The 23,429-nt window shown below is 42.0% G+C and overlaps 5 protein-coding genes and 2 non-coding genes across 8 annotated transcripts; 3 read left to right on the top strand and 4 right to left on the bottom strand.

The window, feature by feature from the left end:
* Positions 1–230: 230 nt before the first annotated feature.
* On the top strand, positions 231–3,201 carry zgc:101583 (uncharacterized protein LOC494104 homolog). The gene is made up of 6 exons (XM_058074979.1): positions 231–350; positions 612–744; positions 997–1,053; positions 1,187–1,277; positions 2,347–2,507; positions 2,570–3,201. The coding sequence occupies exons 2-6, from the start codon at positions 612–614 to the stop codon at positions 3,154–3,156; spliced, it is 1,029 nt and encodes a 342-aa protein (XP_057930962.1). The 5' UTR covers positions 231–350; the 3' UTR covers positions 3,157–3,201.
* A 391-nt stretch (positions 3,202–3,592) lies between these two features.
* timm8a (translocase of inner mitochondrial membrane 8 homolog A (yeast)) lies at positions 3,593–5,300 on the bottom strand. The gene is made up of 2 exons (XM_058074981.1): positions 5,046–5,300; positions 3,593–4,263 (listed from the first exon to the last, which is right to left on the bottom strand). Exons 1-2 carry the CDS (start codon positions 5,154–5,156, stop codon positions 4,102–4,104), a joined length of 273 nt encoding a protein of 90 aa, XP_057930964.1. The 5' UTR covers positions 5,157–5,300; the 3' UTR covers positions 3,593–4,101.
* A 150-nt stretch (positions 5,301–5,450) lies between these two features.
* On the bottom strand, positions 5,451–15,430 carry btk (Bruton agammaglobulinemia tyrosine kinase). The gene is made up of 18 exons (XM_058074971.1): positions 14,649–15,430; positions 11,936–12,089; positions 11,490–11,594; positions 11,184–11,265; positions 10,951–11,076; positions 10,819–10,880; positions 8,661–8,848; positions 8,534–8,596; positions 8,403–8,457; positions 8,221–8,300; positions 7,851–7,978; positions 7,699–7,770; positions 6,802–6,973; positions 6,524–6,740; positions 6,396–6,460; positions 6,201–6,319; positions 5,798–5,955; positions 5,451–5,705 (listed from the first exon to the last, which is right to left on the bottom strand). The coding sequence occupies exons 2-18, from the start codon at positions 12,074–12,076 to the stop codon at positions 5,634–5,636; spliced, it is 1,905 nt and encodes a 634-aa protein (XP_057930954.1). The 5' UTR covers positions 12,077–12,089; positions 14,649–15,430; the 3' UTR covers positions 5,451–5,633.
* On the top strand, positions 15,151–18,923 carry rpl36a (ribosomal protein L36A). The gene is made up of 5 exons (XM_058074980.1): positions 15,151–15,208; positions 15,723–15,828; positions 18,080–18,147; positions 18,221–18,343; positions 18,840–18,923. Exons 1-5 carry the CDS (start codon positions 15,206–15,208, stop codon positions 18,858–18,860), a joined length of 321 nt encoding a protein of 106 aa, XP_057930963.1. The 5' UTR covers positions 15,151–15,205; the 3' UTR covers positions 18,861–18,923.
* gla (galactosidase, alpha) lies at positions 18,337–21,724 on the bottom strand. 2 transcript variants are annotated; one of them, XM_058074978.1, is made up of 6 exons: positions 21,635–21,724; positions 20,325–20,499; positions 19,991–20,165; positions 19,831–19,922; positions 19,575–19,736; positions 18,337–19,509 (listed from the first exon to the last, which is right to left on the bottom strand). In XM_058074978.1, exons 1-6 carry the CDS (start codon positions 21,718–21,720, stop codon positions 19,006–19,008), a joined length of 1,194 nt encoding a protein of 397 aa, XP_057930961.1. In that variant the 5' UTR covers positions 21,721–21,724; the 3' UTR covers positions 18,337–19,005. The 2 variants fall into 2 exon arrangements, with proteins under 2 accessions (XP_057930961.1, XP_057930960.1); XM_058074977.1 differs by lacking the exon at positions 21,635–21,724 and adding an exon at positions 20,922–21,125 and having other exon boundaries at positions 18,338–19,509.
* trnav-cac (transfer RNA valine (anticodon CAC)) lies at positions 20,592–20,664 on the bottom strand. The gene has a single exon. It is a non-coding gene; the product is annotated as a tRNA-Val (tRNA).
* trnav-cac (transfer RNA valine (anticodon CAC)) lies at positions 20,765–20,837 on the top strand. Its single transcript has one exon. It is a non-coding gene; the product is annotated as a tRNA-Val (tRNA).
* Positions 21,725–23,429: the final 1,705 nt, after the last annotated feature.

Genomic DNA, 23,429 nt, shown 5'->3' with positions numbered 1-23,429 from the left:
TCGACGCTAGCTTCCTAGCTTGTAGCGCAAATGGCATGTGGATCACGTGACTAGTCACTCTGAAGTCGTAGCGGTCTGAGGGCTGCTCGTGAGCGTGCTGCTCGTGAGCGTGCTGCTCGTGAGCGTGCTGCTCGTGAGCGTGCTGCTCGTGAGCGTGCTGCTCGTGAGCGTGCTGCTCGTGAGCGTGCTGCTCGTGAGCGTGCTGCTCGTGAGCGTGCTGCTCGTGAGCGTGCTGCTCGTGAGCGTGCTGCTCGTGAGCGTGCTGCTCGTGAGCGTGCTGCTCGTGAGCGTGCTGCTCGTGAGCGTGCTGCCCGCGGACGAAGACGGATGGAGCCGACGTGATAACCGAGGTATATTTTATTTGTGTTATTTGGTTACTGTTCTGCTTTTCTACACTAACAAACTTAAAGTTTGATACACTGTTTGTTTTCGAACTTGTCCCACCCCTAAACGCCACACAAAAAAAGTAGCTCTGAGTTCAGTGGCCTCTCAAGAAGCAGTCCGTCGTGTCATGTGATGTGGAAACATGGCTGTTTTGACGATAGCTCTGAAGCTAAATTTTGTAGAAAAAATTTATTTAAAAAGTGGTGTGCTGTTGTCGCTTCGCCTAGATGGACGTGGCCCGTGTGGACTTCTACATTGGCCTCTCGCTGGCCGTGTCCTCCAGCCTTTTTATCGGTGCGAGTTTCATTCTGAAGAAGAAAGGCCTGCTGCGATTGGCCAGCAAGGGATCCACGCGAGCAGGTACCGTAACGTTTCTTCAACACGCATGTAAAAAAAAAAACTAAAACCTCTGAATTTACACTGTATAATCTGCACAGTGGCCATCGAAAATTACCACTCTGACATAATAAGGAGTTACAAATATGATAGTAACCACTGTATAATACTGTGTAAGGGCCACTTATGAGTCTATGGTTATCATCATATTTCAGAGTGAACTCCACACCATAACAAGTCCAATTATTTCTTATCAAAGCTTGTGTTGCTTTCCAGGTCAAGGCGGCTATGCTTACCTAAAAGAAGGGCTGTGGTGGGCGGGGCTCATTTCAAGTAAGTCTTACTTTTCTTTTTTTCTTGAAAAAGTCAGCTGAATCACCATATTGTCACCATATTGTTTTCCCTGAAACAAGCCTTTTTTTCTTGTTCTGAACTTCTGCTGTTGTCACACTGAACTGTCTTCCAGTGGGAGCCGGAGAGGCCGCCAACTTTGCAGCGTACGCGTTTGCGCCAGCGACGCTTGTGACTCCTTTAGGAGCTTTAAGTGTGCTTGTAAGGTACGTTGTTTTTTTTGGGGGGGGGTTGGATAGATAGATAGACTTTCTTTATTGTCATTGCACAATAACACAGCAGTGAAATTGCCAACGAAATAAATAAATAATGTGGAGAATAAATAGATGACATCAAATATGAACAATGTACAGCGTAAACAGTAATTTGTACAAAAAATTAAAATAATTTAGAATTCATTCATTCATTCTCTACCGCTTTTTCCTCACAAGGGTCGTGGGGGATCCCAGCTTTCTTCGGACGAGAGGCGGGGTACACCCTGGACTGGTGGCCAGCCAATCACAGGGCACATATAGACAAACAACCATTCACACTCACATTCATACCTACGGACAATTTGGAGTTGCCAATTAACCTAGCATGTTTTTGGAATGTGGGAGGAAACCGGAGTACCCGGAGAAAACCCACGCATGCACGGGGAGAACATGCAAACTCCACATAGAGATGGCCGAGGGTGGAATTGAACCCTGGTGTCCTAGCTGTGAGGTCTGCGTGCTAACCACTCGACCGCCGTGCCGCCCATAATTTTGAATAAATAATGATAATTCAAAGTTTTGGTTGTGTGTGTGGGCAGGTAGAGGGGCTTATTTGGCATTGAGCAGTCTGATGTCCAGGGGGAAGTAGCCGTCTCTAAACCTGGTTGTTCTACAGCGGATGCTGCAGAGCAGAGCGTCTCCCCGACGCCAGGCGAGAAAACAGTCCATGCTGGGGGTGTGTGGGGTGGGGGGGTCCCAATGATCTTCTCCGCTGTCCTCACCACTCTCTGCAGTAACATCCAGTCCGAGGCATTGCAGCTCCCAGACCAGACGGAGATGCAGCTGGTCAGCAGGCTCTCGATGGTCCCTCTGTAGAAAGTGGTCAGGATAGGAGGGGAAAGGGGGGCTTGAGAGATGAAAACCATGCAAATAGACATATATATATATATATATTATAGGCTATGATGCTGCTTTGTATGACTACATTCATTCAGCATAACTCAACAGTGACGCTCATTTATGTCAACTGTTAAATCTACAGAGGAGTTTTGTTCCAACTCTGCCATGTTTGTCCTTCCAGTGCCGTGCTCTCCTCCTACTTCCTCAACGAGAGGCTGAATGTGCACGGTAAGATCGGCTGTTTGTTATGCGTGCTGGGCTCCACGGTCATGGTGGTCCACGCTCCCCAGGAGGAGGAGGTGGCATCCCTCAGCGTCATGGCCGAGAAGCTTAAAGACCCAGGTGAGCCTGGAGCATGAATGTGTTGCTTTAAAGAAAATGACTTTTTTTCCATCCCTGGGCAGGTTTCATTGTGTTTGCTGTGTGCGTTGTGGGAAGCAGCCTGGTTCTTATCTTCGTTGTGGCGCCACGCTTCGGACAGAAGAATGTGCTGGTCTACATCCTCATCTGCTCTGTGATTGGTTCCCTGTCCGTGTCCTGTGTCAAGGGCCTGGGCATCGGCATCAAGGAGCTTTTTTCCGGGACAGCCGTGCTGAGGGAGCCCCTCTTCTGGTCCCTTGTGGTGTGCCTGGTGGTGTGTGTCAGCATACAGATCAGCTACCTGAACAAAGCCCTTGACATCTTCAACACCTCCATCGTCACGCCCATCTACTACGTCTTCTTCACCACCTCTGTCATGGCGTGCTCCGCCATCCTCTTCAAGGAGTGGCTGAGCATGAGCACCAACGCGGTGGTGGGCACCATCAGTGGCTTCCTCACCATCGTGCTGGGCATCTTCCTGCTGCACGCCTTCAAGGACATCACCTTCAGCTGGGACTCGCTGCCGCTCTACCTGACCAAAGGTCCTCAGGGGCTTCAGTGGAGCGCCCGGGCTTACATGGCCGTCCATGGCCAGGATGGCCTCACGGGGGAGGAAGGGAAGCCGTGCTGAGTGGGAGAAATAAGGCTCCCTGGATACAATAAAACTATCTTTGGAGCTTTTTGAATGTTTTCTCAATTTTACACCTTTCTTGTGAAAACACTGTCTTGTATTTCCTCAAACAGCCTCCTCTATTAGTTGTCCACTTAAATGGCACCGGGGGGCTCCACCGACTACTTTTACTTTCACTTCTGGCCACTGGTTGAAGAAATCATCCACTTAAATGCTACAAAGTGCTGCAATTACTAATTACTTGTAAAACTATAGGTGCATTACTATAGGTACTCTGCATTTAAGTGCATAAATGGATTCTATATGAGGAAATACAGTATTTATGCAGATATATATTTATAACTTATTTGTATTCCACATTTAATGAACTAAACCTTTTGCTTTAGCCTACATTAGTCTTAATGAAAGTGTTTTTTTTCCCATAAACATGTAGGTTTTGCTTGATTTTATTTCATCTTTTCATCTCCTACATCATCCTTAAGCCACTTCAATCACAATAATGGCCACATTTGATCAATTCATCTGATAAATGCATGTAATACCTCAGCATATATGAAAGGCTATACCAAAGAAATGATTTTTCTTACTGTAAAACTGAGTATTATTTATAAATATTCACAAATGATGGCTTAGAACTTGTGTTTAATGCCTATGTACAATCCAACGTACAGCAGTTAAGCATGCATCCTCACTCATCTCTATGATATTAAACTAGCCTGTGTGGCAAACTGAATGTTCCAGTTGATGCCTTCTAACTGCTTGGAACGTCTCGAGACAGCCGTGAGGTCCGTGCTCTGGCTTCCGTGTCGACATGACTTTCCAAACAGGCAGCCTCAGAATAGCAGGAGAACAAATCAAGGGGCACTGCTGTCAATCTGAGGCACTTGGAACAAAAAAAATTGTGTTTGTTTCATACATGGATTCCTTTTGCATGAGTCTTTCATGTTAGTCCGCCATGCTCTCGGAGAAAGATCCTCGACTCCTCTGGGTCTGTTCCAGTCTGTTGAGGATGAACTGGCTGGTGTCGATGAATCTCTCCACACAGTTGACAAAGCATGTTTCTGTCCTGGAGTCCAGCTTTGGGCCTGGTTTGTCCATGCAGTTCTCCTGGAGAGGAGAACACAAAACATTAAATCAGAGGGTATCCCACAGGTGGCATTGTTGAGACATTAAGCTTTTTTTTAAATTAAAATATTAACAGAAGTCATGCTCATACTGGTATTTAATTTAAACAAAGTTTTATACTATGTGGCAAGTTGAGCCTTCCTTCAGAATATAATTCGCGGAATTTCTAGCATATAGTTTTCTCCTCATACCAGTTTTCTCGCTGTCAGTAAGTTACCTTAAAATGTTACTTATTGTTGTAAAGTTGCGGCATCTGTCACCTGCTTAGCTTAGCTTGACCGTCATTGGATTGCAGTGGACCCCGCTTTCTTGCATTTTTCTGTATGCCGATTACATTTAAGTATTTAGGTCTTTTCTCATTTAAACAAACATCTTTAACAAATCCCGACATGTAGCACTTTTCAGCGGGTGAGAGTTCAAACGTCAGTCGCTGTGACAGGACCCTGAACTCCTCACCAGTCCGGTAAGCTAACGTCAAGTAGCCTAGCTAAACATTGGCGTTAATTTGATCATTTAACACAAGAAAATCAGGAACATATCTGTTGGATTGGTAAACATGTAAGTCATAAGTTAGCTTTATTTCAAAGAGGTTTCGCATCACTTGATAAATACTTCGGTTAACAGACAAATGCCATGCAATGGCTACAGAATGAGCACAATATAAAACATGTATCATAATACTCGCTACTGTAAAACGCGTGTAAACATAAATAGCTGATGTGAAATAGCCTATTCCAACTGCCAAAGGCTACTAGCTGACTCACCCAGCAGATTTCTGTCATTTGGTGCACCAGCTGTTGAAATCGCTGCTTCTGAGACTCGATCTCAATGAACTGCTGGAGCTGAGGGTCCGCGTTCGCTGTCTTTCCGTCCATACTTCCGTCAAATTCAACCTGAGCCCAGTAAATGTAGGAAAAAGGAGCCGCTTTTGCGAGAATTGCTGACCTTCACGTGTATGTATGGGTGCTGCTGGATACCGGAAGCTGAACAACCAATCACATTAGCACGCTCATGTGACGTCACACAATGGTAGCCTAGCATAGCTGTACTTGCCTTACATCAGGGATGTAGCCCGGAGGTGATTAAAATGTTTGTTTGCCACTTTTCGGTCAAATTACGTACGATACTACAAGAAGTCCTCATGTCCACCACATAGGGCATATATTTTGTCTTACAAATGACTCTTTATTTCCCTAAACCACCTCAAACTTTTAATGTTGATATTCCCTTTGAGTTCAACAAAGCATTCTAGTTAAACAGATAGAAATGACATGTGTACTACGTGAACACAAAATAACTTTTTAAACATTCTAGATGTTCATTTTCCAGGCGTCTTCTTGTGATGCTGTGAGCTACTGGAGTTCATACAACAAATCCTGAACAGTGAACACCAGCTCCACAAAGGTGGGTCTCTCGTCTGCTTTCTAAAAACAAAAAAAACACAAAAATATTATATATAATAACATACAAACACACACAATTTCAATATGCATACACGAATAGTAATTATACTAACATCTAGCCAGCAACTGGACATGATGCCGTAGACTTTCTCGCACGCCAGTTGAGGACGGTACAGTCGGAGGCCTCGGGACACCTGATCTACTATTTCGTTGTTGTTCAGCCGTTCATACGGAAGCCTCCCCAAACTGTACACCTCCCACATGAGAATCCCTGAGGAAAGCATTCTGACAATGAATTATCTGAAATTTGATCTGACATTTGTTTTGTGACATCCCTGACATTAACATGAGATTGGTTGTTAATCATTAATTGTATTGCTAATATTGTACTGAGCAGCCTTTCCATTGTCTCAATAAGTTCTACTTCTGGCTCTATGGTTATCATCACACTTTTCACTGCAGACAAAAAAATGATTGTTGATGTTTATAGTTATTTTTATACAATCACAGACACACCGTAAGCCCAGATATCCGACTTGCTGCTGAATCGGCAGTATAGGAGAACCTCAGGAGGCGACCACCGGACTGGGAATTTAGACCCGGCTGAGCTTGTGTACTCGTCGTCTAAGACGTATCTGATGAAACAGGAGGTAGACACTCATATTTGTTAATATTTGATATGATTAGGTTAGTCAAGTGGTATCATTTTACCTGGATAGCCCAAAGTCAGCCACTTTGACTGTACCGTTACCATCCACCAAGCAGTTCCTTGCAGCCTGGGGAGGAATTCAACATATTTCAATTGCTTCTTCTTGATTGTGAGTTGAATCTTCTCTCACCAAATCCCGGTGGATGTATTGCTTGGACTCCAGGTAGGCCATTCCCTCTGAGACGTCCTTGCACATCTCCAGAAGCTGCACAGACGTCGGGTGCCTGAGGCCCTCCCTGAGGTAGGTGAGCAGGCAGCCGTTGGACAGGTACTCGGTCACGATGTATATGCTGCTTTGTTTGGTGCATACTCCGTACAGCTGGACCAGGTTCTCGTGGTGGAGCTTCCTAGTTTGACAAGATGATGGATGAGATGCCGAGGCAGATGTTTTGGACTGATTGATCTTACATCATGATCTTGGCTTCCTCTATGAACTCCTCCTCTGACATGGAACCCGCTTTAATCATCTTAATAGCCACATCCTGCTGGCCCTTCCATTTTCCGTACTGCACAACCCCAAACTGGCCCGTGCCCAGGACCCTAATGAAGGTAAGGCAGGAGGGGTCCAGCTCCCACGTATCTAGAAAAGAACACAAAATATATTACATATACATACATTTTATTGTTTTTTTTAATCAATCTATTATTAGTGGTATTATTTCTATTACTGTATCATATTTGTTATTTATATTTCCTCTTTTTTGTTAGGATGACATATTGGGTAATTGAGTATTAAAACAACCAAAATGTACATGCTGTCTAATCTTTTATTTGTAATGACGGTAAAGTACAGAATTATAGCGTCATCTAGTATTCAGATCGATCATTATCTCAATATGTATCTATTTATATGTCTGCCAATCTACAGTAGGTAGCTGTTTTGCTAGGTACTTCCGGTTTGGTCCTGACTGCCTTTTTCTTGTTTTTTATTGGCGGTTGGCAATATATACTTACCGTCTTATAAGTCTTTAACCTAACAACCGGCATTTTCAATACTTTCATCGAAAAAAATGCTGTCATCTTCCATGCATCCGTGAACTGTTCTAGCGTTGTTTTTTTGCTAACTAGTGTCTCATCTTTACTTCCGCTTTTGTGCTGCTACAGCATTATGGGTAATGCAGTCTTTAGACGACTTACCCACGTTCTCTGTACGTGAATTGGCATTTCAGGAAGGAATAACGTTATTTTACCATTTTACAGTTGAAAATGAGTATATTTCAATAACTAGTGTGTACAGTACACAAATATATTATATACTTATATTCATATATATTTAAACATGTCCAGTTATCCGGTGCCACTTACCATAGCCAAGACCTGCTGTTGATGGAGGCCGTGCCCGGTTGGACACGATGTGTTTCAGCCTACTGAACATACCTAGTGATGGAGATAACACTACAATATTGCATCCTTTAAATAAAAAGATGATGTTAAAGTTGCATGTAAAAAATATGAACCTGCTGCATTGTGCTGATGGTAGTTAATTAGCTCCGGTATGGTGCAGAAGTAGTGCTTTTCAGCCAAATAGAACTGCCCTTTCGGTGTGGTGCAGATGTTGTAATGTTTGCAGAGCCCACCAGTCTCTCTGCAGACACAAGAAGGAAACCATCACATGACACCCTCCCTTGCATGAGGATGTGAAATTATTTTTATCAAGTGAACAGTTAGCGGCAAGATACGTTTTGCATAAATGATTTACATCTGAACATCCGCCTCTCCGTGTGTGTGACATATTTTCTTCTTTTGTTACACTTCTTCTTTTTGCTACACACGTATGCCGTGGATTCGGGATGTACAGTAAATGATGCAGCAGAGTGAAACACTCACCCGCCTCCTTTACTGAATAGAGACACCGTGTACTTCCCTGGCTTGCTTGAGTCTCGCACCAAGAAGCCGCCATCTTTATTCTGCAGGGTCAGACATCCAAAATATTTCTAATTAAGCGCTTGGATTGCACTTAATAAATTGTCAAAAGAGTATAGAACTATTATTTAATTCATTATATTTACCTCAGTTTTCAGTAGCTTCTCTGCCTGGCTACGGTTTGTATTCTTGCAATACCAACTTTGAAAACAAACAACAGTTTTGTGACATTTTTGTACAATATTTAAAGGAAATCTATATTCAAGTCAGTACTCACTCATATCTTTCTAAGCAGTTTGCCGCTTGCACCACATAGTTACTGGGTATGTAACCTTCATTCCTGCAAAATAAGACACTGATTAGTTGACCTCATTGAGGTGGTCCCGGTTAGTGTGGTCTGTCACCCGTATGCGTCCCTGGCTTTCCACCAGTTTGGGTCGGACATCTCTAGGATGGTGTACTCCTCATCCTTCCTCAGTTCCAAGTCGTGCGGCATCATGGCCGGGTGGTTGTACTGAGCTATGACGCTCATACCCGTGCAGGGGGCGTCGGACTCAGGGGGCTGCGGAGGTAATGGTCGAACAGGCTTCTCCTTAAAGACAATGGCTAATTAGCAAAATGGTGTCATCTCCATCAGAAAACATTACATTTCTATGCAGATTCCAATTGAAATGCTAACCATCACGTTTTTTTTTCACATTTTGACCTTTGAGTAATGTTGGAAAAGTTCCCCCTGTCCCAGAATGCAAATGGTAGAGTCCTTTTAGTTTTATGTCATTCTACATGAACCAGGAAGTAGACTACTAATTATCAGACACATTTTTTTCACCTAAAGAATGTCATTTCTCTTCTCCTTTTGAGTAATGATGTAACCTCCCCGCAGCCCCAGAATCAAAAATGGTCCAGTCCCATTGTCTTATTCCACATGAACCAGGAAGTAGCCTGCTAGCTAAAAAGCACAACCCAAAATGGTGCTTTTACTGTTTGACTCATGGTACCATCACCCTATCGCAGTTTTGAAATATGGTATAGTTATTCCCTACCTGCAGTAACCTGCCAAATACTGTCCTTCATGATTTTCTTTCACCTTTGTTATTTTATCTTGTGGCTGTTTGAGTCGAGATAAATGGTTCCCTCCACCCAATGTAGACCAGGAAGTAGCTGTTAGCTAACAAACAAATAGACAAGCTAACACACAGTTTGGTGCTATACATATTTTTTCCAACCGTTTTGAAACTGAAACATGGTACAGTCATATTATTACATTACATTACATTATTCTCTGTAAACAAAAATGGTATAGTCCTGTTGTCTTATTTCATGAACCAAATGAATCTAACTAGCTAACAAACAAACAGACAAAACAACACTCTTTCAGACATTTTACAGTCCCAAAGTTGCTGTAAACAGGAAGTGTCGAAGAATAGTAATAATCATGGTATGAAATGTACAGATAAACAAATACAGCAACCATGTTTTTTTTCCACTTTTGTTAGTGAAATTATTTGCTTTTTGGCTTTAGACTCAATACAGAAGTGCCCGTCTCCCACTTTAGAACAGATGCTACAGTCCTGTTGTCTTACACTATAAACCAGGAAGTAGTGGGTAGACTAAGAAACCAACAATCCATACCGGAAACCGATCGGTTCTGCACATGTGCAACATCTACGTCACGTCCTCTTTTTGCAGATTTTTGTTATGTCAAAAACCCGCGACCCTATAGTGAGGATAAGCGGCATAGAAAATAAATGGATGGATGGATAAATGCGTTTGTATTTTTTCAGTAGAGATTTTTTTTTAATAATTTAAAAAATAGGGCGGCACGGCGTTCTAGTGGTTAGCGCGCAGACCTCACAGCTAGGAGACCAGGGTTCAATTCCACCCTCGGCCATCTCTGTGTGGAGTTTGCATGTTCTCCCCGTGCATGTGGGTTTTCTCCGGGTACTCCGGTTTCCTCCCACATTCCAAAAACATGCTAGGTTAATTGGCCACTCCAAATTGTCCATAGGTATGAATATGAGTGGGAATGGTGATTGCCTGGCGACCAGTCCAGGGTGTACCCTGCCTCTCGCCCAAAGACAGCTGGAATAGGCTCCAGCACCCCCGGGACCCTCGTGAGGAAAAGGTGGTTGAAAATGAATGAATTTAAAAAATAATTTCTGGTTGTAATGTATCCACTTGCACCATGGATATGATATAATAAAAAAAAGATGCAGACCTATTCTTCACAAGTGTAGAACTGATGGCTTTTCCAGTATGATTCTCGTTACGCCATTTTAAATTCAGTGGAACCACTTTACCCAACCACCAACCCCAGAATCAGAAATGGTGCAATCCAGTCCCTCATGAACCGGGAAGTAGGAAGACAAACATCCATCCATACATCCATTTTCTATACCGCTTATCCTCACGAGGCTGGCATGCTGGAGCCTATACCAGCTGGTAGGCAAACAAATATGGTGTTTTCCCACTCATGTTAGAAGAACCTACTGTATGTTCTCATTTTGCTATTGTAGTCTACCAGCCTATCAAACCCAGACAATAGTCAATGCTTTTGTTTACCTCTGACGGAGTCGGGGGAAGAGGTTTACGTGATCCTCTTCGTGAAGATTTGGACACGAAGCCTGTTAAAAACACAAAAAAAGGTCTAAGGGAACCACTGTGGACTCTTATAACCAAGCGCCCTGGTCTTACCGTTCTTACTATCCAGAACCTTGCAGCCCACCGCTTGTTTGACTTCCTGCTGGCAGCACAGCCACATGCCATCTATCCAAAAACGAGGGTGGTACTTCTGCATCAGGTCCTTGTTAAACTGCACCACTACACACAATGGACACACATACAGAAGACATTTGCATGAGCACACTCTTCCGTTATCATCCCATAATCGTGATGATATCACATGCAAAGCAGTTTGCATCGCTGACTTTCTTTCAGCTTCTTTATCCACTGAGCTCGGACTTCCTCGGTCTTGGCAAAGATGTACAGCGGTCCCTCGTCGTAAATCACCTACGATCCAAAAAAAATATCTATGACAAATTAGTCATTGTCTACTTCTACTTCCTATGTGGAAACGCTACAGTAACACCTGCTGCTACCCTGGAAGTCCCAATCTGCTCGATCTGTTTCACTTCTAAGACCATGTTCACCAGACCCGTGATGGCCGTTTTTATTTGGAAACCTCATCATGCTTTTTCAAAGGTCCAGAATTATATATATATAATATACTGTACCTGGAATGCATGCATGCGCTCTTGAGGGCTATTAGGCTCCGCCAGTACCGTTTCCACGCACTTGATCCTGTCCAGATCGATGGAGCACCGCAAACCTTTACGCTTCTGTTGTGAAAAGACGATGAAAAGTACAAAAGCGCTGACTCTGACAAATTTATTTTGGTTGTTCAATTATGAATTTCGACTATAATTTGTAAGGAAAATATGCAACAAGGTGTGTTAAAGGGAGATAAGAATATTGTAAAGTTTACTCACATTCACAGCAATACCAATCAGTGCAGAAGGCACATTACAGTTTTATGACATTTCATGATGGCCACAGTTTGACCCAGGAACGGATAATTTATATTCCCATTATTTTCTATAATGCAACACTGAGGATTCCGATGTATTTTGAACAGTTTTGACTCATTCTCAAATTTGCATTTGTTTGAGTGGCGCATTACCCCTTTCTCCAGATCGTAGTCGTAGTAGGAGAGTTTGTCCCGCGTGAGAATGAATAATCTCTCTTTGTAGTTCAAGGGCGAGGTCTTCCTCCTCTGTTGGGAGCGTTTGATGAAGATGTCTTCCAGAATGTTCTCAGACATGGTTCACATTGATCTGCAATCAATAATGAATTGATATCGGACCACCAGTGCTTGTAGATTATTCTTTAAAGTTGGTTACTGGTAAATATTCTCTATTCACCTCTAATCCGATACTGGAACTGGCCGTTATCGCACAGATTTTGTGCACTTAAGCTTATTTAAATCCAACGTGGGCACTTCCTTGTATCTACAGTATCCTGTGTCCGATCAGGCTGTACCAGAAGCTTCCATGCAAATGAGGAGCGCCACAGTTCCAGTTCGATGCCACAATGCAATGGACGTTGGTGCATTTGTTCTAACCACCAGAATAGCCTTGCTGTTGTTTTATTGTTAAAAGTGGGATTGACTCACAATGACTCCAAAGTGCAGACAGACTGATGAGGAAGTTGCATCAGTCAGGCTTGCAAAGAGAGAGCAACTGTTGCCTGCCTTCAACCTGAAGATCTAATCTGGCACAAATGGAGGCCACGGTATCTGTAGCATCATCTTCATAACGGCCATCCGCTTAACACTTTTACTTTTTATACTCGCACGCATGCACAATTCTTTGCCCCCCCCCCTCCCCCCTTAGTGCCATACGTTTCTAAAATCATCATAAAGCAATTATATAGACCGCAGAGATGTGTAGCTGCGGTATTTATGGATTTAACAAAATCCCTTGATACAATTAATTACAATATATTCATTAACAAACTAGATTAGTATTGATCTGGGTAAAAACAGGAAAGTGAGAGAATATACGTACATACATCTCCAAGCTTAACTGTATCCTGCGGCGTACCCCAGGATTCAGTACTGGGGCCCAAGCTGTACAACTTATACATAAACGATATCTGTAAAGCTGCTAAAGACCTAAAGCTAGTATTATTTGCAAGATGAAATTACTATACCACAAAAAGGCTTGATAAAAAACACATTATCCCTGAAGCGAAGTAAAACAAAAATAATGCTATTTGGTAAAAGCAGAAAAGATACTAATGTGCAAATACCAATAGAAAGCATGGACATTGGCAGAGTGAATGAAAATACATTTTGAGGTGGAATAATGGGCGACAAAATGAGTTGGAAATCCTTCCTTTTTCTATGCCGCTTATCCTCATTGGGGTAGTGGTTATGCCGGAGCCTATCCCAGCTGTCTTTGGGCGACATTTGGGGTACACACTGGACTGATCGCCAACCAATCACAGGGCACATATAGACAAACAACCATTCACACTCACATTCATGCCTATGGACAATTTGGAGTCACCTATTAACCTAATTGTTTTTTTGCGATACCGTTATGTGTAACGGTATCACATGACATATGTCCTGTGGTGGAATGAACACATATGTGTTGTATACAGCATTATTGAATACCGGTTGTCATGATTCTCCCACATTCCAAAAACATGCTAGGTTAATGGGCGACTCCAAATTGTCCATAGGCATGAATGTGAGTGTGAATGGTTGTTTGTCTATATGTGCCCTGTGATTGGCTGGCTTTACTGTATAAAAGGCTCCAGCATACCCATACCCTCGTGAGGTGAAGCGCCGTAGAAGATGGATGCATGGATAATAACTTGACAACTTGACTCTTTTCTAGTTACAGTACTAAAAAATGATGACTCCATAAATAATTAAACATATAGGGATAAATAGTATCAGACACTCAACATAACAAACAATATTAATGAGTGAATATGTTTGAATATTACCGCCGTCATTTCCCACTACATATTTGAATATTATATTCATATTTTTTTTTAATTCTGTTGTCCAAATATTTAATATATTAAAGCATTGTCTTTATTTTGTCTCCTTGGTTTGTTTGTGACTTGACACAGTGACTCTGTTTCAGCAGGAACCTATCAAGATGCTGTCTTTCCTGATGTTTCCTGGTAGATAAGTGTGTGCGAAGCGAAAGAACACTTGCATGCGTGATAATCAGACAGTCAAAGAGCGAAAACATCTGTTGTGAGCCTCTTTGCTGAATAGAAAATAATATCAAATACAAATATAAAATCATGCAAAGTACATTTATTTTTGACAAAAAAATTACTATTAAAATATTAAATAAATATTAAAATATTAAAATATTTTACTATTAAAATTTTACATTTAAAATTTTAATTACTTTACAGTACTAAATGACCTTCCCAGTTTCAAAAAACAACTAAAAACTCACCTCTTTAAATCTGTTTTTAATGTCTATCTTTTTATACGCCCTGCTTTTACTCATGTTTTACGAATGAATGTTGTATTTTAACGTATCTTTTACTGTTTACATGTTTTTATTCAACTCCATTTTTCTGTAAAGTGTCTTTGAGTATTTTGAAACATGCTATACAAATAAAATGTATTATTATTATTAAATTCATTAGTATTTTTTTAATGACCGAAGAAAATCATGTACGCTTCATGCAGTATATATATACAAGTATCCAGTAAACCCACGTTCTAGATTAAATTGGTGTAAACAATTTTTTCACTGTTCCAGCTAATGTTTTGGTTTGTAATAATTGATTTACTCGGATTTACTGCACATGTATTTGACTGACTATTTTTGGAATGAAAGATGCATGCCACTTACCTGTGCATCAAACAGCCAACTGCCAAGTTCGAGGTTGAAAGTGTGAAGCTTTAACCTCCATAAAGTATGTGTTCTGACTTTGGGACTCGGTGTATGTGTGTGATGTGAGAAAATAAAACCAACCCACAGAGGAACTCACAGCTTACTTCCCTCTTTTTTTAAACTCCCTCGCTGCTCATTTTCATATCAGTCCTCCGGACAGTTTTGTTGACAAGTAGAGAAGGGCTAAACATTAACACAACATTCCATTCCTGTGTTGTTACTCAATAGTGTTTTAATTGAAACTAATTCTGTGGACATTAAAATTAGTATTATAAATGTTCTATGGTTGGAAGGTGTTATAATTGTATTTCTAGAATATGTAGCTAAACGTTACGTATTTATAAATAAACGTATTTATACAAACTATTAACTTAAATTTGTAATTTGTATGTTTTGGGCCTCCATGAAATTCCTGACCACCAGGGGGCAAAATACTCTACTCGGCTCCTAACTGCACTTAAAGAAGTGCTTCCGGGGTTCTACTTCCTCTTTTCTCTCTGCATCGGGTCGCGAACATGGTACGAAAATACTACACGAATACACTATGATGAATCAGCCTTAATCTCCAAGATTGTTAAATCATCGGGGCATTTTGATTGCCCACATACGCGTTTAATGTTTTCATAGATGCAACGATGCCGCCATTTTCCCGCAATTGCGTCGTTTTAGGATGAAAAGTGGTCCCTATGTCAATATAGCTTTTACTAGCTAGCGTTGCTGCTAGCCGCCCTCTTTGAGGCATTGTCGTATTTTAAATATCTTAACATCAAATTGTGTTGTGCTACACGTTTATTTTGTTAACGTGTGTGAGAACTGGTTAGTTTTCAATGCTAACATTTTAGCGTGTGCTAGTTTTACGACGCTGTAATGCTTCCTGAACCGACCAAAAATGGCTGCCTGATTTAACAGTGAAATCGATCCATATGTTGACTGTATTGTAGTATTTTAGATATCTTGTTTATTGGAAACGCTGGTAAAATATAATCCGCTGCTGTGTATAAGTTGTTGACAGTTTTCGGTCGATGTACGCAGGTGAACGTCCCGAAGACACGCAGGACTTACTGCAAAAAGTGCAAGAAGCACCAACCCCATAAGGTTACCCAGTACAAGAAGGGCAAGGATTCCCTCTATGCACAGGGTAAGTAGCTTCATAAGTGTAGTGTAGATACTGAATTTACCCTGCATAGGTCAGGTGACTACGTTTTCTTTCTGCTGAGGCCCAGCTTAGATGTCATTAGTAACTAGAAATGTGTGAAATTAGGACTGGATCATGTGGATGAATGATGAATACACTGCATATATGTAAAATATTGATGCGCTGATGTATCAGCCACCAATCAATATTGGCCTTTTTCCATAAACATGATCTGCCTATGATAATAAACGCATTTCAATGCCAATGCAAAAAAAAATCTGTGTACAGACAATTCGTACATGTCTGCCGTCTTATGTATGGTTGCCAACAAAATGACGCACCTTGTATTGCGCTTGAACACTTGTGCTGTTCAATTATTATTGTAGCTTAGTTCACATGCTTCAGCTGTCTGTACGTCACATTGGTAACAGTGAGCTGGAGTTATCTGCCGAGCTAGCCTCTGGTGTTCGCACAAATGTACCACAGTGACATCTATTTATTTATTAACGACCAATGTGGTTAGTTTGGGGAATATTTGCTTCCACAAGGAACATTTCTGTGTGGAAGTACTTTATCTGCAGACAGCTCAATTGTTCCACAAAATAATTCGAAACACTGAACAATCCCCTACCGACCTACACAGGTTAAAATGATAAGCGTCGGCAAAAGTAGGCTGCATCGCTTAGACCTTAAATGCAACCTAGCAGGGGTTAGCTTGTGTAGTTATGTGTGCGCGCAACTGCAGGGTTCTACATTAAAAACAAAAATGACTTGCCCATGGGGAATCCTTAAGGTAAGAACTACTTGCCCCATGTAAAATGAAAAGACTGCCATAATATCATCTCACTTTTGTGGCATCACATGAGAATCTCAAATAAAATTGTCACAGCAATGTGATTCACTCACCTGTGCCATCATTTGATTTGCTGCCGCTAATAAAATACTTGTTTAGGAGGCACTGGTTCATCACTTTTTGCTGTTTTCCTTCACAAGTTGTTGAAGAATTAGACCATGTTGGCAGGGACGCCATGATAGATGTTTTCCTAGTCAAACCATCGCTGATTGGTTGATCGCCAACAAGAACGGGTGTGGGTAAAACACGGACTGTGGACTGCGGACCGCGGTCTAAATAAACAATTCTGATTGGTACATTTCAAGATTTGCAAGGATTGGTTTGCAAATTACCACCGGAATTACACAGTCCGTGTTTTACCAACACCCAACAAGAACCGCTTTAAAAAAAACTCTTGGCAGTATGGCATGCCAAAGTGCACTTGCCCGACGGGAATATCACTGATTGGATTTACTTGCCCCAATTTTGGTTTAACTTGCCCCGGGCCATCAGTACATTGTTATTGTCGAGCCCTGAACGGAGTATATTTTCACTACGTTGTGTTTTATGGCATCATTAGCCACGTATACATGGACCCAAATATTCCAAATCCATTTGGGTTATTTGCTCAAACGGAAAGAATCTAACCTTTCATTCCGAAAGAAAAGTGCCTATCCGAATGAATATATAATCGGATTCACAGGGGTGGACTTTATCTTTTCCTGTTCCCGGGTGTGTTCTTTCAGTGAATGCTGAGATATGGCGCAACACGCAGCTTGAGACGTTTGATTTAAAAAACAAAAAACAAAAAAAATGGAGGCGAGCAATCGGCATTGGACTGCTGCGGAAAGTTTGTTTTGGATTCAAACTAAATTTCAAGACGGGACGAAGGAAAAACTGGCAATACGGAGTTATTCCAACAAGTGAAAGAAAAACTTGAAGTTGGTATCACGTGATGTTGGTGTTTACGCTTCACTGCGCATGCCCCATTGACTATTCTGGTTGATTATAGCGGCACATGTAGACGCGCGATTGGCATATTCCTTTCCATGTATACAATTGCTTTCGGAAAGAGAAAAACTCCTCATGTAGACGTGGCTAATCAAGGAACATTGTGGAGTGCTCAGTGACGGGCAGTTTGGTGACACTTTAGAATCGCATGGCTGTAATTGCATGGCTCCGTACAGAAGATGGCATTCTAACTTTCCTTCAGCCCAATTCCTCAACTGACTTGTAACGCATCTGCTAATTATGCAATATTAGACCTACAATGCATTCCTGGAAATCAGTGCACGTTCATGGAGCCGAGGATATGCGAATATTTTAATCCTCATGTATGTATATCACTGCATCTAAACAAGCTAATTAAGAAACCCCCTCTTTACTCATTCTTGTGTAGCTAATCAAAAAATGGTTCTGCAGGTAAGAGGAGATACGACAGGAAGCAGAGCGGCTATGGCGGTCAAACAAAGCCCATCTTCCGTAAAAAGGTTAGGTGCACCTCTGGTTATGCTGATCTTTGTATAAAGGACGCTGTGTGTAAACATACACTTTTCTTTCCAGGCTAAAACAACAAAGAAAATCGTGTTGAGGCTTGAGTGTGTGGAGCCCAACTGCAGATCAAAGAGAATGCTGGCCATCAAGAGATGCAAGCACTTTGAGTTGGGAGGTGACAAGAAGAGAAAGGCAAGTGATGCATTTCTACTCATTAAGTGTTTATTGTGCAATTAAGGGTAGGTATGGAAGGGAAGGAGCCATGATGTATGCTGCTAAAAGCACTGAAAACATGCATTGGTTTGTGTGTGTGTATATTATGTATATTCCGATACTTAACCACGTTATTGTTTTTACTCACTAACTAGCAGCGTTGATAAGTTGAGTCTGTATAAAATCATCTGCTCTTTGCACAATGACACATTTCCATTGAGAACCATAGAGTTGAGTTTGCGGAGAGAGAAAAGTGGAATTGAAAGTTGAATTATTCAGGTTTTAAAAATAAAAGTGTAAATAAAGCACACCCCAAGTGTCCAGATGTCAAACATGAATACTCTTGGTGGTTTGAGGCTGTGAAAAATATTTCCAGCCGACTTAGCACATATTTTCCTTAAAACATGTGACTGCATCTGTTTTTACTTGCTTGTGTTGTGATGCCTGCTCATCAGTACTTTTGTTCTTTCAACAGGGCCAGGTCATCCAGTTCTAAGCTGTGGCGCAGTCTTCTGAATGAAGTTGTCAACATTTTCAATAAATGTGTTAAAATTTCCAATATCTCTTCATCTTCACTGTGCTTGACCATCTTCATAATCCCTGTAACTCGGTGTGTAAGTGTATACTGGTGGAGGGGGGGTCTAAAGAACCGCCACCTTTTCCAACAAGTGCATCTCATTAATTCTAAACTTTGCTTGGCTGCTTGGGGTGATGATGACGACAGCGGTCCCTGAAGGGTTTACACAGACCTGGTGTCCCGTCTTAAGACCCATCTCCTCATACTTGGGCAGGATCTGGGTGACCTGACAATGCGGTTTGCACATCTTCCAGCCAGGAGTTTCTTGTAAGGAAAATGTACGTGGACCTCCAATCTCTTGTCTGTTAAGTACAGCTATGGCTAGCTTGCTGTTGGACAGGGGTCTCTCCCACACTTCAAAACGGTCCACCTTGGCGGTGCAGTACCCCTGTTTCCCCAGTGGATCCTGGCTGATGCCAATGATGTGGCGGTTCTGCAACAGCTGCTTGGAGCGTGGTGAGATGGCCCTCAGGTCATTGGACATAAGGAGTGGTGCTGCCATGATGGCCCAAAGCGCCATCTGAGACTCCTCCTGGTCTGGACTCAGACCAAAGTTCCCGATGACCAGCTAGAGAGAACAGATTGCATATCATACAAGGATCTTCATTGCTTCATCCACAAAGTCTGTTGTACCATATCTGGGTCATTCCAGCCCCCAGGACCGGCTGAGGGGACGACCACATCCTGATGAGTCGCAGTCCAGTCCAAGATGGACTTGATGCTGCTCCATGAGTCATAAACATCTGGAAGGTTTCGCCACTGGTTACATGTCTCTCCAATGGCGGTGTAGTTGGGCTGGAGGCACAAACAAAACACTTGTACTTTATAGGGCATACTGTACCACCCTGTACCACCCTTTCTGGTGGTACAATCACAACTCTAGTCTTGCCTTTTGGAAACGCCATTCATACAGGGGCCACTCACAAGAGTACAGTATCTGTCTTCCTGTTCTGTTAAGAGCTTTGGACATGTTCACATAGCCTGAAACCAAACAAAGTGATGAGGTACAGGCACGACTATGGTACCTTACAACTTTATATTACACTTACCTTGTCCAAGCAAAGTCCAGTCCATGGAGCAACCGTCAAATTTGAGCAGGTCCACTTCCCACTCTGCAAAAGTCTGTGCATCCATGTCATAGTGACCCAGACTCCCTGGGTATCCTGCACAGGTTGTTTTGCCAACATCTGCATAGATACCCAACTTCAGGCCCCTGGAGTGAACCTGTGAATATAGCATGCCATTTGCAAGATCTCCAAGAGAGGGCGATGTTGCACTGCTAGAAAACACCCTGAGAGCGTCGCCATGAACCCCGATGTGATCCAAATACTGTACAGTGAAATTCAAGGTGCGAAAAAAGCCACACCATTACAAAGCACTCACGTAGTCAGCCAGCTTCTTGATACCCCCAGGGAATCTACCGGGGTCTGCTTGAAGGCGGCCCCGGGCGTCCCGGCTGGAGTACATCCAGCAGTCGTCTATGCAGACGTACTGATAGCCGGCGTCTCTCCAACCCTCATCCACCATTACATCTGCCATCTGCATGAACAGCCGCTCACTAGGAGCGTAAAAAAATCTCTTATTTGGATAAATAACATCCTTGTATGAGTTAGTCTGTCACCAACGTGAATGCTCAGCCTTCATAAAGAATGTTTCCGCCCGGTTTCGAACCGGGGACCTTTCGCGTGTGAGGCGAACGTGATAACCACTACACTACGGAAACCTTGTGAAGGATATTGGTCAGCAAGTATTGATTCGTTCTTTGACATGTCCGCCTGTTAAGCCTGTTAATATCACTGCTTGAGTGACAACTGTTTACATCGGTTTCCGTAGTGTAGTGGTTATCACGTTCGCCTCACACGCGAAAGGTCCCCGGTTCGAAACCGGGCGGAAACACTTTTTTTGCCTCGAAATGATGTTGAATTACAAGTTAAATATGTCTTCAATTAGTTGATATTTTCGTCATTCGTGTTCCATTACCTAATGCAGTTCTCCGGATCAGTGTCACAGTTGATGTTACACATGAACCTCTCCCAGTGCAGCCATCCCATCGTGGGGATTTTCGCCAAGCCATTATCCAGAGCTCCGGCGTGGCTCCACAAACCCACGACAACCACAAGCCACAACATATTTAGAGGTGACTATTTATCCCCCCTCGCACGACAATCAGTGAACCGTCTCCGTTTGGTTTCAAGGATGGGTCTATTTCCTGGTTTGGTGGTATGTCCCCGCCTTTCTTTGATGATCGACCAATAAAATCCCAGTGCGTCTTTAACTGTCCAATAACTTTTCGCGTGGAGTTCTAAACCAGGAAGTGTTGAGATCAGAGGTATGAACGTTTAATATTTTTGCTACGTGATTGTATAATTATTTATATTTATATATAATTATTTATATAGTCAAGTCGACTTTCTGATAGGGCACATTGATATACTCAACAATGGTGGCACCCACAAAAAGTATCTGCATTTATATATCACAATTTACCACCTACTAAAAAGACGAGGTGTGTTTTAAGTTTCTTCAAAAAAATTTAAAAACACAGCTGGTAATTGGACATAAACCAACCTGTCATATTTTCTACTTTGAATGCACCATCCACATTTCTTCGGAGTTCAGACTGATTTTGTTATTGTTAGCACAATGATGCTACTGAATGTCATAAAGTGGTACGTTTTCCAATGAACAATTACCTTGAAAAGTCAGTCAAAATCGCCAAAAAGGGTCCTGAAAAGGGTGTTTTTAGAAACATGGCTTTGATTGAATGAGTTGAGAGCATTGGTACTTCCGTGTCCAGAGCGGATGTTAGCAGTGGCACTTCAAATTAAGAGCAGCACAATCGTTTAGTATCTGATATGAGCATTTTATTTTCAAAAGACGAGCCATCAATGAATTGAAAACGTGTTCCTATTGTTGCAGTCTCACTTAGATTAAAACATGTATATTCAAGTGCATTTAAAAAAGGTTAATATCATCTTTAGTCAGCTGCTGACTGAATTAAGCCAGAAATAATTGTGATGCTTGGTGAGGAAAACCACACTCAGAGTCGTCTTACACTGTGGAAGCACATCAATACTGCAAGATGTTTTATCACCAATACCACTAGATATCTGAGACGCTAATTTGTCTAGTGCAGACGTTTTAAATGAAATACAGATTGGATTCTTAATTTTGTCTGTGAGCAGACACCCTGCAATGAAAACAAATGAATCGTGGCCACTTTGGCTTGTGAAATTGTACACACACACACACACACACACACACACACACACACACACACACACACACACACACACACACACACACACACACACACACACACACACACACACGCCGCGAGAGGAAGATGTGTGTTCCTCATGCTTTTGCCACTTTGTGCAAATGAAACAAGGCAGCTGTCATTGGATTAGTCGCTAATTGCGTTTTTAGCGACATTGAGTTAATTTATTCTGAACAGCAAAAGTAAAGTTTGTGCTAAAAACTTACAAATCTGACCTTTGTCTGCAATAATGTCAAGTGTGTCTAAAGATGATCAGAGATACTGTAGATCCTTAACAACTGCAGAGCGCTTCTATCATGTATCAGTGTTTGACTGACGTTTTTGCTGTAGGTCTTAAAACAGAAGAGGATTCCTGTCATATAGAGGATCTTTGACTAGCAGTAGCTCCTTAAGAACAGCAGAGTGCCCCTGTTCATAGTTAATCTTTTAACTATTGGTAGATCCTCAAAAACAGCAGAGATTAGATTAGTGTTTTAGCAGTAGGTCCTTAAAAACAGCAGAACACTCCTATCATATAGACAATCTTTGACTAGCTTTTTATCAAACGGCAGAGTGCTTCTGTAATATCATTCATCTTTAAGTAGCAGTAGATCTTAAAAAACAGCAGTGGTCCCTTTGTATATAGTAGATCATCTTTGAGCAGCATTTTAGCGACAGGTCATTAAAGACAACAGAATGCTCCTGTTATATATTGTAGGTCGTCTTTCACGATCAGTAGATTCTCAAAAACAGCAGGGCAGTCCTGTCATTTTGAGGATTTTTGACTGTTTTAACAGTACGTCCTTAAAAACAGCAGGCTACCCCTGTCATTTAGATGATCTTTGTGTAGTGTTTTAGCAGTAGGTCCTAAAAACAGCGGATATCAATGATCTGTAAGGAGCAGTAGATCCTCAAAAGCACAGTAGAGGATCCCTGACCAGCGTTTTAACAGTAGATCCTCAAAACCAGCAGAGCAGTCCTGCTGTTTTGATGATCTTTAACAAGTATTTTATCTGTAGATCCTCAAAAACAGCAGGGTAGTCCTGCCATTTTGAGGATTTTTTTACTGTTTTAGCAGTAGGTCTTTAAAAACAGCAGACTGCCCCTGTAATATAGATGATCCTAGACGTGTGTTTTAGCAGTAGATTCCTAAAAATGAGCAGACATCAATGATCTATAAGTAGCTGTAGATCCTGAAAAGCACAGTAGAAGATCCCTGACCAGCGTTT

The sequence above is a fragment of the Doryrhamphus excisus genome, chromosome 6 (assembly GCF_030265055.1).
Source record: "Doryrhamphus excisus isolate RoL2022-K1 chromosome 6, RoL_Dexc_1.0, whole genome shotgun sequence".
NCBI classification, from domain to species: domain Eukaryota; kingdom Metazoa; phylum Chordata; class Actinopteri; order Syngnathiformes; family Syngnathidae; genus Doryrhamphus; species Doryrhamphus excisus.
The sequence above is the reverse complement of the archived record's forward strand: the minus strand, read 5'-3'. Positions and strand labels throughout refer to the sequence as shown.